Source organism: Egretta garzetta, unplaced genomic scaffold (genome assembly GCF_000687185.1).
Source record: "Egretta garzetta isolate BGI_Z169 unplaced genomic scaffold, ASM68718v1 scaffold108, whole genome shotgun sequence".
Classification (NCBI taxonomy): Eukaryota; Metazoa; Chordata; class Aves; order Pelecaniformes; family Ardeidae; genus Egretta; species Egretta garzetta.
Window position 1 is genome coordinate 2,513,477 of NW_009260614.1, and position 13,794 is coordinate 2,527,270.

General features: G+C 41.4%; 1 protein-coding gene across 1 annotated transcript in view; it reads right to left on the reverse strand.

Annotated features, from left to right (window-relative positions):
* The window catches only part of AUTS2 (activator of transcription and developmental regulator AUTS2), a 582,970-nt gene that overhangs the window by 4,862 nt on the left and 564,314 nt on the right, over positions 1-13,794 (reverse strand). Inside the window, 8 exon segments of the mRNA XM_035900525.1 lie at positions 1,389-1,611; positions 2,512-2,595; positions 4,013-4,090; positions 4,622-4,763; positions 8,835-8,906; positions 10,508-10,537; positions 12,235-12,306; positions 13,620-13,715. Coding sequence (XP_035756418.1) covers positions 1,389-1,611; positions 2,512-2,595; positions 4,013-4,090; positions 4,622-4,763; positions 8,835-8,906; positions 10,508-10,537; positions 12,235-12,306; positions 13,620-13,715 — 797 coding nt within the window.

Below are 13,794 nucleotides of genomic sequence, written 5' to 3' on the forward strand. Positions count from 1 at the left end.
CAGCAGGAACACTTCTTAAGAAAACAACAAAACAGCAAATGAAATTATCACATAATCCTACAGACCACCCTTATCGTTAGTAACTAAAATGCTTTGCCATTCAAGCCAGTAAAGTTACTCACATGCTTAAGCATTTTGCAGGACAGAATCCCCAATTTGTAACAGCAATTTATTCTGAAGCATTAACACCAGACATGAAAATAATGAAGCTATGCTACCAAACAGAAAATATTCCAAATGGAAAATGTAGGTGAAAAGATCTGTAGTTTGACTCGCTCTTCGCATTTTACAATAACATAGAAAAGCTCTTAAATGTATTTTTAGAATATCTAATGTGTTAGCATAACTTCTTTTAGAAAAGGCTACTAATGCCTATATTTGGGTTAGTGACAGAGAAGTCAGAAAAGCACATCTCCTGAATATTCCTTTATGTTAAAAAATTAGAAACAAATAGCCATTATGTAGTAAAGTAATGTGCAAACTTAACAGGAAAGCCATTAAGCCACAACTGAAAAAGCTGATAGCATCCTCTCTGCATTTTTCAAGGAAGGCATGACACTTGCTGAATGGCAAATTCTTTTAATTTGGCACTTAAATGTTAAGAGGAATTGTTACTGAGTTAACTGTATAATGGGAACAGTCCTGACAAAAATAAATATGACCAGGTTTTACTTTTCATTAACCCTTCCCAGCCTGGACATGTTAGTGTGCAAGTCCATGTAAAACATTGAACGAAAGCTGTGCTTGAAGGTGTGTAACAGCAGTGCATGTGTGGGGGGCTTTTTTGAGGGGAATTAAGGTTGATTTAATGAACTGCATGCACTGAACCTTACTGTGGTATTGGAACATGACATACCCGGTGCATTTTACAGTGTTATAATCTTACAACTTTATCAGTGGTCCCTCTTGGTCAGTCCATTTTTGAGAAGGGACGTAGCGCTATTTGTTTGGCAGGGAAGGTCCGATTTACAAAGTTATTTAAGTATTTAAAGGTGCAGATATGCATCTGATGGACTTCAGAATCCTTTTTTTTCATCCTGTCAGGCACCTATCTACACATTAAGTCTATGAAAATGTGACCCACAAGGTAACGGAGTGCGTGGGTCTGATTCTATTCTCACTTGACACTGCCTGAACTCTGCTCCAGCAAAGCTCCTTCTGACGAAGGGCGGTGCAAGTGAGAAGAGAAACGGGTGCAGTAGGAAACACCTGAGTTAGAAACCTGCATCTTCCGCAGCACCTCGCGTCGCAGGTAGCAATGGTGTCAGCTCTCCAGGTGTCCCTCTACTGAAGCTCTGGTTTAACAATGTGCCAGGCTGGGAAGGGTTAACAGCGGAACAGAGCCCCAAGCTTTGAACTAGACAATTCTTGGAAGTGTTCTTTCGTACCTTTCTTTGTCATCTTTACTAACAGATGAGTCTCGTTTATCTACATCTCTATCTCTGTCATGAGCTGCAGCAGATGAACTGCGCTCCAGCTCTCCTGGCTTCAGCCAGGGCGGAGGGGTCGGGAACGAAGGAGGAGTTCGGTGCAGTCGGTTCCAGGGCTCGTGAGGGTTGCTAAAGCTCTGCATACTGGGGCCATCCTTGTGGCCGAACATTGAGTTGGGTGCTGAAATGGTGAAGTGGAAAACAAAAAGGTTTAAGAAAAAGGTATGCTCTAGTGAAGGTACTTACCAAAAAAACTTTTACAGCACTCAGAGTTAAAATGAATACATATTATTGGGAGCTGGAAAAGGAAAGGAAATTAACAGAGATTCATTAGAGGGTCTCATTCCTAAAAATGGGCAGGCATCTGACAGCTGTTTTAATTGGAAAGGGAAATGCTGTGGATAAAATTGACAAGGGATGAAGTAGTAGGATAAAAGTGACAATGATCCTTATTCCAAATATTTTGGAGACATCAGGAAATGACCGTTATACGGACTATAAATAATGGAACTTGTTGCATTTGATCCTGAACGAAAGTAAAATAAGACATGACCGAAACCATGCCAGATTTGAAGTATGGAGAAAGAGAGTGATTCTTAAAAGGATGATCTTTTGTGACTGGCCAAATCTAGAGAAATGTTGATGACCCTGGACAAATAAATGCAGGTTAGTGATCTTTTCCAGGCATATGTCCTGGATTTACTGGTGAGAAAGGAAAAAAAAAATATTCCCATCCACAGCTAGGGATGCTGCACACATTAACTGTTTCTGAACATGCAATTAAGCCATGAGAAATTTCACAAAACTCTTAGACTCATAGGTTCTATGTTCTTTTTTTTTAACTGAACAATATCATGGTGACATTGAGCACTATGTTGAACACCAACTATTAAGTAACAAATAGAAAATAATTTACTGATGACTAAGAAAGTACGTTATTTAGACAAAAAAGGTCACTTCTCTAATTCCCCTCTCTTAGTGGTACGTGGTGTAAGCAACTGTTAAAAAAAGAGCAGTCACCATCACTCAATATCCTGAATTACACAGCAAACAAGAATTCATAAACAAAGAGGTTACTCACTAACTGTCGGGTTCCCGAGTCCCCCGAAGGCATTGCTACCCACTGCAGTGAGGCTGCTGAAGGAAGCCGGTCGATTGAAAGGCTCTGCAAATCAACGGAAACAGCTGAAGCTCACTGCCATGTTGGTAATTCTGATAAAGCAGTAGCTTCATCCTTTATTAGTGTTATCCAATGGCATTACGTCTGCATGAAAGCTCAGTCTGTGCCCATCACTAGTTGTACATCATCCTCCCACCATGCAGTAGCGATTGTGAGGGGTGGGACATAATACAACTTTTTTTTTTTTCCAGTGACAGTATGCATGGGATCATCTTACAAGAAAAACTTCCTTTTCGAAGTAGAACAAGATGTCAAAACATACATGGTATGGAGGCCTGCACTTCTGCATGAGTAGCTACTTCATTTAAAGCCTGCAAATATCTCCATTTTTATTTCCTTTTACTCCCTTCCAGTTCAATTCCGTGGTCTTTCTCAGGAAGTGTCCCTGGCTAGCAAGACCATTAGTAACTCTGGCAACTGTGCTCCAAACACCTTCAGGCCCTGTCTCCTAAACCATAACCAGGCTATAAATACAATGTCCTATTATGCTGATATGTCATGCTGACCTGAACATTCTGTAATTCTCTTGATACTTATTGCTAATACTATAAAAAAAACTAGCATGGACTGAAAAATACTGGAGTAATTTCTTTTAGTAGTTAATGCATACAGACTGTAAGTAAGTCACATGAAGCAAATTCTCCTCTCACTTCACTTTGGAGAAGTCTAATGATTTTGATGAAACTACTTCTGATAAATACCTGCACAGAGAAACGAAGAGCAAACCTGGCATTTTCTACAGGCAGCTAAGTGCAGAATGATAAACTGAAATCGTGCATCTGCTCTATCAATTTGGTGACCCTCCCAAATCCTTCCCTATGCAAAATAAAATTCCAATTTAGTGTCTTGATCTCGGATGCTGCTGTAGGCAGCAGCCACCTTCTTACAACATCAGTAAGTTAGAAGGGAAATAACATTTGGTAACTTGGGTAGTTCTGTTTTCAAATGCCTGTTCACTAATTTTCACTCACAGAGAAATTTGACACCGGATCACAAGATTTTAAGGATATATTTCTCACTCACTTACACGGACAAGCAGACATCTAAATAGGAGTTAGGAAAAGAAACACCTCTGTGAACCAAAGCCCTAAGGCATTTTTTTTACTGGCTATAAACATGACTACAGTGAAACCTAACCAGCACTGCCACTCCGCTCCTCTGAATGGCCAGGCTGTTTTCAGAAGTATTCTAAAACAGGCTGTCAGTGATACCATTAAGTGTGCTTAGAACTGCTGCTTGCGTAATGACTAAAATTAAATGGCTAAAATGCGCAATTTGTAAAGGTTAAGTAGGCAGGACACTCAAAAGAGTCTCCACATGGGCAACCTTTAATGGTCTCAGTTGTCAATGTGTGCTACTTCTGAGCTGTATTTGCCATTAATTAGATGCAGAGAGAACATACCTAAGTGAGCAGCTGGGTTGAGAAAGTTGCTGTGGTGAGGTGGAGGGCCGAAAGGGGTGCCAGCTGGGTGAGCCCCACCTGCCAAAACAAAGCAAAAGGGGTGAATTCCTAGCAAAAGCTCAGGAAGGGACTCACTGTGCTCTGGGATTGGCTATCATTTCTTAAATGGCAGCTCAGGTGAGCAGAGATTGCTGTACACGGGTGGGGGCTCTCAGGTCAGGATCCTATGCACATAGCAGCTGCTTTTCTAAACAGAAATTCCCAGTTAGAGTATAAAGGGCGAAGGGAGAATGTTTCAATACGGGGGGAGGGGGGGAAGAGCACATAAAATACAGTGTATTTCCAACTTGTTATCTCCATGATGCATCAGACATCACTGTGTGAAGAAATGCTCCTCCATTTACTACCTGTATGGCATTTCAGCAGATTGGGCTTTTTTAAAAGCATATAGAATAATTCTAAAATATTTATCAAATAGACTAATAGCCCCTGGCATGTCTTGCAGAGAGTTTGTAAGCCAAAGCATATGGGAAATTCCTTTTAATATGGCAAGGATTAGCATTTTAATGAGGATGGCACAAGAAGGAGATTTCACTTCTCAGTACTCACTGGCTGTGGAGAAGAGAGTCGAGGGCCGGGCCAGGTCATGGGGGTGGTGGATGGCTCCAAAAAGGCTGGGGCCTGGTGGCCTGCTCAGAAATTCAGGTTTCAGGCCAAAGTCCAGCTTGTGCGGATCAGACTGCATCTGTTTCTGAAATGTAAAAACAGGATTTGGAAGAGACTGTCCTAGAAGAGAGCCATAAAAGGCCCCTTCAGAATGATGTGGGTATAGCAGTTTGTTCATACTAACTGATGTTTTAACAAGAATATTACTTTGTGGGACCCCGAGCACAGGTGCACAGCTGTTTTCCTAGAAGGAGATCGAGAAAATCTCGGGCTCCCAATGCACATCTCCCACAAATTTCAACAGCCTTTTCACATATGCTCACATCCATCCCTCTGGAGCAAAGCACTTCAGCACAGACCTGACTTAAAGAACAAACATAAAAATCTTCGAAGGGGCCTCAGACGCTTGCTTAGCTGTAAGAATAGGTCTCTCTCAAAATAATGACAACCAAGCTGAAGAGAAGTGTTAGTTTGGATCTGATCCCAGGTGGGCAGGCTTGTTAAAAGCTGGGTGAAGGCATCAACAGGCGCGGCTGCCAGCCACCCCCCTCCCAAGCAGGGATCCCTTGCCAGTTAGGGCAGGGACAAGCCAATGGGCACCAGAACCATTCATTTTACAGGTGAAGCTACAATCTAGAAACACTTGATGCAGAATATCTTTCGGTGCCTTACAGACTGCAATTGAGCAAGCTAGAGGCTAAAACGAATCAAATTACTGATGAAACGTATTTGAGTCTAAATAACTGAAGTCCCACCCTGACTGCTCGCACTCCAAATTCAAAGCACTGTATGTCACTTTATTTATATGGTATTAGAATCAGCAGACTTTCTTTTTTAAGGTAAATCTTCTGTGGTAGCTGTACTGTAAATGATAAGTGGATGAAGGATGGGCTCTTCTTTGGGCCATGTACTTGTTTCAGTGGTCCCTACTTCAATAGTTTTATAGAACGAAGAGGAAAACCAAATTCCCAATTACCTGTGCTGCCAGAACTCCCTAAACACAGATACTGATTAATTGTGCAGGTCAGCTGAAGGGATTTACAAACCTGTAACAATGAACCAGTAGATCTTAACAGTAATTCTGGAGCGTGTTACGCTTTATAAATCAGTGTTTAATACTGTGCCAGCTCAGAGTACATACTATTACAATGCTATAAATATGCATATTAAAAAGTTATGACCGAGCTAATGCGCATGCCTGGTAGCTGTTTCTCAAGTGCTAGTAAGATGTCTATGTAACTATGAGAACAAAAAAAGGAAAGAAAAAAAAAAGGCTTTATCAATGTTTTGAGATAATGGCCTGCAAGAATATTGAAATGGAAAAGATGGCCAAGTGAAGGTCATGTCTTTTAAGGAAGTAATACTGTAGTGCTTTAATAATTAAAAAAAGTTCAGGAGATACAAATGCCTCAGTTAAAGCCTGCATGCCAGATTTTTATGCTGTGAGCTCTTTTTATCCTTCTTTTTAATAACCATGTTATAAACCTCTGACAGGCATTACTCTGAATAGCAGAAGCTGGCTGAAACTTTAATTGCAGCCATATGAACTTCTGTGCTGTTCTAAATAATGAAAAAATTCCGTCTGAAGAGCAACAGGAGTATCATGGATGTGTTAAAAGATTTTTGACTGTGTTGATTTAGCTTAAAATAGTAGCAAAGAAAATTAATCAGATTTCTTTTATCCCCAGTTGCTGTTCAGAAGAGCACCCCTCTTGATGACAATCCTTACAAATGTATTTGAAGTCCAGCAAATTTGTAACACATTAACTCAGGGCCCATTAAAACCAATGTAAATGCCTGCACTAATTTCATGGCATGTTAGATCGGGCTATAAGGCCTTTCCTAAAAGAGAGAGGGCCAATTATGGAGCATAAATTCTCTCTGGAATCCTGGCCAGTAACGCATTGGTCAGTCTAAGGAGTGTAAAACTGCTTTGTGCCCAGAGCTAGTATGCAACCCTGGCTTTGTCTGAGGAATTCCCTGGGCATACACAGGTCTGAACTGCGTCTTGGTGCAGAGGTATAGGCAGGCAAACAGCATCCACAGCTGCATGCAATTTTTCCTGGGGTCAGGAAGGTTGCGTTTTAAAGTTTCCCATCTTGCCTGCTTCTTCAGTGCCTTCTCTTGCCCTCTGCAAGCAATTACTAGCGGGCCAGATAGTTACCAATTCTTCCACACTTTGCAAGCAGTCTGGTGGCACTGTGTGCAAACCTGAAATCTCCGAGTAAATCTGTTTTATTCCCTGCTCTGTGGTCAGGCAGTGTCTTCAGCTTGTGCAGAAGAAAAGGCACCTTCACAACCTTGGGCTAGAAGGAGAAATCCGTATGAGGCTTCAGCTGGAGATTTCACACTTCGTCGCCACATCCAGAGGGGAGGGCTCCAGTCCCATGTGGGAGTCTGACAGCCCACAGGGACATAAACCAACTCGCCTTCATGACTGTAGGCCATACCTAATTTTTTGACTGAACTGAGATAGTAAAATACATTTCCCAATTATTCCTGAAATTATCATCACGCACAGCCTCAAAAAGTCAAGTAACATCCTTTCCTGTACTTCTGGACTTTATTCCTGTTTTTTAACATGCAAGATAGAAAAGCACTAGGTAAAAGAAATGGCTGCATGAAAATGGCATTTACTACGAGTTATAAATACACCAGCATGACCTCTCTCTGAATATCAAATCAAGGAAGATTCAAAGGACATAGATAGCATGGGAATAATAATTTCATTTCAAGAAAATACCTTTTCAATAAAATAAAAAAAAAGGACATAAAACTCTCTAGGTCCATAATCTTGTCTTTTTTGATAATGGGAAGAAGATGAATGAAGATCACTAGCAGGGGAAACATAAGGAAGCAGAGAAGAGAAATATATCTACTGCAGCAAATTAACCTGTCAACCTTGTTTAAAAGGGTTATTTTTAAACTCTATTAGCTGCAGGTTTTAGTAGCTGTTCAATATCTTCATATTCTTATAGTACTTCCTTATACAATTCAACTGCATACACAGGCTGCAAAGTGCTGTGGACTTCTTGTTATTTTTACTTTCTAACACAAGCTATCGGCTCCTGAAGCACAAGTATGAACAGTAAGAACACTGACCTTTCCTGACTTACTGAAAAACTTTGGGAGCAACGCAGAATGTTGCAGTGACATGTATAGTGAAAATATTATGAAGGGAAAGAAACCTTCTTCACAGAGTCCATGACAAATGAAAATACAGCTAAGATAAGAATGGAAATAGCCTAACTATTAAATGAATAAATTACTTGGTTTTCTCTGAGATCTGTTTCAGGAGAGCCTAAACTGGCCACGGCCCTGACCCCTGAAGTCTCAAAGCATGTATGACAAAGAAAAGATTTCCACTCCTTTACCTTCGGTGCAAGGAGACAGCGCCTGGATAGCATTGCTTCAGGTGAGGGGCTGGGCCTGCCTAACCAGCCCAGACATGTACAGGTGCCACCGCCAGCCATGAGAGGGGCTGTGGGAAAAGACCAATGGGAGCCTGTGCAGCCACATTGGATAAAGCATCATAGGGACAGGAAAAATCCTCCTGTGACCTCTTCTGTCCGTGAACATTACTAAGAGGAATGGGATACATGTGCCTAGCTTCTCCAGACTTAAAAAAATTTAATCTCGATATGTTTGTGTCCTCAGCCATAAATCAAAGCAAAGAAAGTTGTAGCTCATGGGCGCACCCATTTAGCTCTTCCTAGCTTCAAATTGGTTGTTATCGCCTAAGATCTGGTGTCCTTGGTCTGTGGCATCACAGACATTCCTTTGAGACTCTACCTTTAGTTTTTTAATTCTGATATGTCATCACTATGAAACGGAAGGTCATGCTATAATGCTACATCTGGTTACTTTAACAAGGCATTAGCCGTGGCGTGGAACTGCTGACAGCGAGAGGCAAACTCTTCCTCTCGCAGGTTTGCGCTGTTCAGTGGTTCAGTCTGCAGTGGAACGACAAGGGACCGCTTCCAGGGTGGGTCTGTCAGATTTGGCTCATGAAATCCTGTAAGCCAGCACGGTAGAAGGATTATCAATATTTAACCTCTAGTATTCATGCTAGGTGGCTGCATGAGAAGGACAGAAAACTTCCAACTCTGAAACTGTGTATTTGCCTCTGAAATGCAGGCAGACCCAAAAGACTGACCTTGACTTTCTGTTGGTGATGGTATATCTGCCAGGCGATGTGAACATGCATAGCGCACCACTTTCCAGGTTTCTGGAAAAAACAAAGGGATACAACATGAATCAGTAACTTTCAAAAACCTGTGATGCTTTATTCTAGTTATGGCAACTCTTGCCAACTCTTAGCCCAGTCTGGTTTGGTCTAGGGGATTCCCCGTGCCAAGACAACAGAAAGCAAAGGGTCTCCCTTCAGTGCCTTCTCCCTCCACCCTCTTGGGAAACCAGAAATGCAAAGAATTTGTCCCTTGCTAAGAAGTTTATCTGGATATCCAGGAATGCTCCTGGTTATTCTCCTCTCCAAATACACCCATGCTCGGGTTTTATGCGCTCTTGCAATCTTCTGATGCAACTGGCTGTGAATGCAGCTTGTGTTGCTGCAATCAGTGGCGCCGTCTCCCAGTTAGCAGCTGCTCTGCATGGCTGGACTCCTTCACAACTGCACGCTGAGTTAATCACCCAAAGCACAGCTATTCCGAGACTAGCCTTTCCACCAAAAGATGAAAATGAAAGCACTTCAAAAGATCAGTCTGGTTTTCAAAACGAATCTGACTCCCTCATGTAATTGCTGGTTTGTACCTCCACAACTTTGGCTCATAGATATACTGAAAAAAATGAAGGTCAGGCAAGCCACTCTGCTGGGGAAGGCCCTTCGCATCCTTCCTGTCACCACGGGGAGGAGAGAGGGAGGGAAGAACCAGAGAGCGCTACTTGGGTTTTTCTTGTTGATTTTGTACTCCATTTCCAGAGCATCTGGAAATCTTGTCTGAAAAAAGACTCATTTGGGATATACTTTCTCCACTTTGTTATTTAGGGGTCTGTAGTTAACTACACAACTAACGATTCCTGTGTATTTAAAAATAATCACAGGAATTCCAGAAGCTCCTCGAGCTCCAGGTAACTTAAATGTTTTACAAACTATGGCATAGGGTCTGCCTTCTATTTCTAGGTTTCTATCATCCAGCAATTAAAAAACACAAAAAAATAAAACCCATCTCACACACATACCCCCTGGACTCAAGCCTTTTGCTTATTCACAGCAACTGGCTGTGCTAGTGACTTCATGAGTTCACTGGGTTGGTATGATCAAAATACAGAGCTTGAACACATTGCAAAATTAACAAAAAACCATTTTGGATCACTGAAAGACTGGCTCTTTTGATCCTTATTTCTAAAATATTTTGTGTTTGAAGTGGATTGTCTGTCCATACTTGACAGCAGGGTATTTGGGTAGGAAATACCACACTGAATAACACTGAAAACACACAGTAAATAATAAAAGGCAAAATGGTTCAGTCTGCAGTGGAACGACAAGGGACCGCTTCCAGGGTGGGTCTGTCAGATTTGGCTCATGAAATCCTGTAAGCCAGCACGGTAGAAGGATTATCAATATTTAACCTCTAGTATTCATGCTAGGTGGCTGCATGAGAAGGACAGAAAACTTCCAACTCTGAAACTGTGTATTTGCCTCGAGCAACCACAAGATGCATGCAAAGAAGGACTGACCATGCTGCTCACAAACACAGTGTAAAACACCCGAGATGAAACACGGCAGGTGCTTTGTAATTAAGTCTGCTGCTTTAACCCAGTGGGGACTGAGATGAGCTTGACAAACTGTATCACAGGAAGATTTCTTACCCTCAACATGGGCCTGAACGGATCTGTCAACTGTGAAGAAGAAATGACAGCTTGGTTACATGCCTGTCACTCAAACAATTGCTCTAATTAACAAATTTGTATTGCTTCATTAAGAGATGAAATTAAAATGTGTAATTTTACTTTCAAATGAAGCCCTTTTGGATAATAATTAGTCCTTAGCCTCCGTATTCGAGCCGGTCTCCCTCCCCCCATGGCTGTTCTACCTAAGTGTTGACAAGCAACTAAACAAGCCTCACACAGAGCGCTCTGTCCTCTGGCATCATCATTAATTTGTTGATTTAATGCTACAAAAATGGCTGGTTAACTACTCTGAAGAAAAACACAAATCTATCCTTTGGGCAAACTTCTGTTCTCATCTTCCAAAGCTGCTCAGCTCGCGAGAAGACTGGATAGCGGACAGGGCCCCTTTTCCACAGGCTTGAGCCCACGACTTGGGTTGGAAGGGGCTGGAATGGTGTTTCAGATGTGCCCCTGCAAACCAGTGACTGTGTCTGTTCAACAGCTCCGGCTTTAGGTCCTTGACTTGGCTGTTCAGCCAGCCATTGCTGACTGCCTGATGTGTGCTCTGTCACCAACTGGCTTTGCCCTACATGTTTTTCACATTGCGACAGATGTTGATAAAACAGTGGCTGTATAAAAAAATAATTTTCTCCTTTTTTTTGCGTGACCCATTATTTTGAGGTAGATTATTTTCTTTTTCTCCTTTTTTGCTTACATTGTGTCAATTAATGCTGGAAAATAAATTCAATTTATTGGATATTTCTCATCTGGTTTGGATTTTCTTTTGTGAAATGCAATACTAAAGGAGATTTATAGGTGTAAGAGGTACTTTGCAGACTCAGAGATGGCACAATACGTCATCCTGAAATAATCGAAACTACACTACAAATTGAAAGGGAGCATAAAGCTAAATGACTTAATGATGGGAGGCTCTAGTTATCTTTTCAATTAGACGGAATAAACAGGAACAAAAAAACATGGTTCCTTTTGGTATAAAGCTCAACTACAGTACCAATTCAGAGCAAACCAACGTACTAGAGCTTGGCCTAAACCCACAGAAAATAGCTCTGCTCTGCTTAAAAGTTGAGCCGCACCACCATGTGGATTTCCAAGGAGAGCTCTGCTAGAAATAAGACTGCCTGATGTTCCTCTTTGCAAACAATGTATATTAATTCAAACACGCAAACAACCCACGGGCATTTGGAAAGACCAGAAAGTGGCTAAAAGGCAAAGTGCTTGGACAATAAATGCTATTCACATACACTAGAACTCAAAAATCCGGAGGCACCAAGCAATCAATAAAGTGCATCCGTATTTCACTGGTGCAATCAATGATACGGTAGCCAAGGGAGTAACTGTCATTATGCACATTAAAAACAATTACAGAGTATAAACATAAATCTTGGAGAGGTTTGTATGTTTCTGCGTTGAACTGGACTTTTATACCTTTACCCCGGACTTGGGGGGATGCCTGCCGGCAGCAAGGGAAGAGCTCTTCCACGGCATACGCTCTGTTCGCTTTTGCTAATGGTAACAGAAGCAAGGATCAGGATTTAAGTTGTTCTCACACAGCTTCTCTAGTTTAGTTCAGACTATGCTTCAGTGTTAGGGTGTTAATTTGGATGCACTGAAGATGGTAGCTCTAGCATTAAAGGTTTTCAGGAGGAATAGCTTTGCTTTAGAAGAAGAGAACATTGTCTACAGACCCGTGGATCTTTCTGTAGGAGGGTATGCGGGACAGTTCCAGGTCTGGCTGCAACATCAATAGGATTGGAAGTCTAGAAATACCACAAGGAAAGACAGCATTAATGAGGAACACAACACATAAAGGCAACAGAGAGTGAACACTAGTACTTCTTTATCATTAACATTGCCTACGCAACAAAGACAAACTTTTTGAAGAGGAAAGGACAACCATTATAACCCACTCAGTAATACATGCATTACCATCTAGATTCTGAAACTTTCATCGTCCCATTACTTTAATCCAAAACACGGGAGGGAACAGTGACACTGGAAAACCTTTCCACTATCAAAAACCTGATTGGCAACAGACTGATGATACGGCATCTAAAGTAGTGTTTGGAGGACCAACCTTGGGCTCTGCTGCTTATCAATACTGGACTGGAACTGGCTGAAACTGCTAACCTGTCCCCACCCAGGGCATCAGTAACCTCTAGTCACTGTACAAGGACCTGAGCTCCATCCACAATGAACTGTTACCATATGGATGTGTGGAAAAGGCAACATCCAGCTGAAAAAAAAATAAAGCGTTTCCCATACTTGGGATGTTACTATTCAGCTATGTAACAAAATCCATCTTTGTGAGGAAGAAAACCCAAACCCACCAAACAAACCAACAGCTCCATTTAGACAGAGCATCTCCCTACGCTAAAATGAAGAAAAACAGAAATCAGCTTCAGTATAACTAACAATTAGTTGTTAACAGTCTGATTACCATACATACGAAGAATTCCACTAATGAACTGCAATTTACATATTCAGTCATTACAGTGGATGGGCCAATTTAAGAAAGGTGTCTTCTCTGCAGAAATCTCAGTCCTGATTTCAGCTTTTAGTTGCAAAGACTACAGACTACAGAACATGATTTCCTCCCACTTACAAATCAAGAGTGACTTCACAAAAACAAAAGGAAAAGGACCCCAAACTCATTTCTCTGTCCTTGCTATCACAAATGAGAGAACTAAATCAGTGTATTGCATTGTGGTGGAACTGTGAGATAATTATGGAAATGAGTAAACAATAATGATCATGGTTTCTTAAAATGTTGTTTATTACATGACCTTACATTAATCCATACTATCTGAGAACCAATTACATTGCTTCTAAAGTTAACTAGGCCATTATATGTGATTTTTTTTTAATGTATATAGATATACCTGAACCTAATGAGAAATAACTTCTCTTTGAAGTAACTTTGGAAAAAGCCAACTGTCCTCTGTGGAATTGGGCTGTAACTCAGCTCGCAATTGCTCCCAAATGTGAACCACATCCTAAACCTAAACCTAGCCTGGCTCACGCCACCAGCGTATTTGAGTAGCAATAGATGCACAACTAATTCCTTTCTCACCTTGGGTTGAAATGCTCCTTGTAGCGAGCCAAATGGGCCAGTTGGAGGAATCATGGGAGGAATACCTGATACAGCTGGAGGATAGGAGTGAAACAGCTGTAACAAAAAGACAGAAGAAGGTAAATACAAGCGCAGGTCAAGAGGAAGATAGGAAGTTGAACAAGATAGCAAGAGC